The 1585-nt window shown below is 40.0% G+C and overlaps 1 protein-coding gene across 1 annotated transcript; it reads right to left on the reverse strand.

Annotated features, from left to right (window-relative positions):
• Positions 1 to 547: 547 nt before the first annotated feature.
• LOC109468290 lies at positions 548 to 1426 on the reverse strand (the record flags this gene model as incomplete). The annotated part of the gene is made up of 3 exons (XM_019766545.1): positions 548 to 667; positions 902 to 1150; positions 1306 to 1426. Coding segments are annotated over 3 exons (490 nt in total), but the record flags the coding sequence as incomplete, so codon positions are not given.
• Positions 1427 to 1585: the final 159 nt, after the last annotated feature.

Consider the following 1585-nt stretch of genomic DNA (forward strand, 5'->3'; position numbering starts at 1 on the left):
TGTATGGAAAAATTTAAGATCGAAAAAACATTAACAAATACCGAATCACATGTACAATTATTACAGAACTGGATTGATAAACTTTCAGGAGAATGTACTATGTAAATCTCAACAACAGCTCAAAATATGTTCCGTTTCTTTAAGCCACTTCAAATAGACTGCTGACCGCTTTTTATTCGGGACATGTTAAAGTACCATACATATGATTGTATGTCCATCAAATAGAATATTGTAGACAGAGTAGTGCCATAGTAGTACCAGAATTGTACACAGAATGGGTTTTGTATATTGTATATATTGAATTGAATAAAGATTTTAACTTAAAAAAAATGACCGATCACTTCACAACGTTATCTCGCGAAAGTTACGGTTAACAGACTCGTGACATTATTCACACGAGATTTTACTTATACGTGACGTAAGCAATTGATCTCTCTGTATCAATTAATAATTTGATCTCTCTGAAAACTGTGTGTTGGAACACAGATGAACTTTCATGATTATGTGTATATTATGTACATTGATATGTAAAAGTGATATTGGATACCTGTAGACTTTTTCCTGACTGCTCCTTGGGTTCGTGACGATGTCCGGGTGCGTGGTTTGTCCCGTTCTTGTTGTTCTGCCAATCGTTCTGCCATAGTTTCCTTGAATTCGTCTGGCTCCTCTGTAAGCAATAGATGCCATATACCGTATGATTCGTTGTTACAGCTGAGACCCTTTGGCAATTTTATATCTTAAACAAACATGGCATTCATGTTGTTCTTTTGTGATATGCTGTTTATTTAGATGCAAAATGATCATGTATCATTGCATGACACGTACTTGTGGTCCCAAACTCTCTAAGTAGCAAGATCTATAATGTCGTGCCAGGTGATAGATATTAATATGTTTGTCGGACCTTTTGCCTTTCGCCAAGTCTTGGTCTTCACGCTGGGTGAAATCTCGATGCCGTCTGTTATCGGTTCATTCTCCACAGCCTTCTCTCCCGTCAGCCTCCTGACGACACACGTCTTCCCGGATCTGAACTGACCAACCACGAGCCCGCGCACGCTGTGCACCGGTCGCGCCTCCTGGCGGCAGGCCTGGGAGTACAGCTGCTGCATTCTAGGACCCCGCAGCTGTATTTCGAGTGGAACATTGCTGTCTCCTGGATGAGAAGATTTATACAATTCATCAGACATCATTTATAATATCATTTTGCTTTCCGTACACTTACGTAAAGCCGACGTCTGATTAGATAGATAGAATGATCTACTGAGTCAAGTATTTGTACTTCACAGCTAAAATAGTTATGTGTTATACCTTCTTTTGTCGACATCCCTAAGTCTTCACGATGTCCCGTGATGTTCTCAGCCCCCATGTCGTCTGTGGGGAGGCTCCGCTTACTGCCGCCTTTACTCCTACGATAGTTGCCGATGAAGTTCTAAAAAATCATTACAAGTGACATTACTGTTAACCAGGATGATACAACAAAACGATGAATCACAATTCATTTGAGGTACAGAGTACGATTTCATAACGTTAACCAGGATGATACAATGAAACGATGAGTGACAATTAATTTGAGGCACAGGGTACGATT

This window comes from Branchiostoma belcheri, unplaced genomic scaffold (assembly GCF_001625305.1).
Source record: "Branchiostoma belcheri isolate BF01 breed outbred unplaced genomic scaffold, Haploidv18h27 scaffold1987, whole genome shotgun sequence".
NCBI lineage: Eukaryota > Metazoa > Chordata > Leptocardii > Amphioxiformes > Branchiostomatidae > Branchiostoma > Branchiostoma belcheri.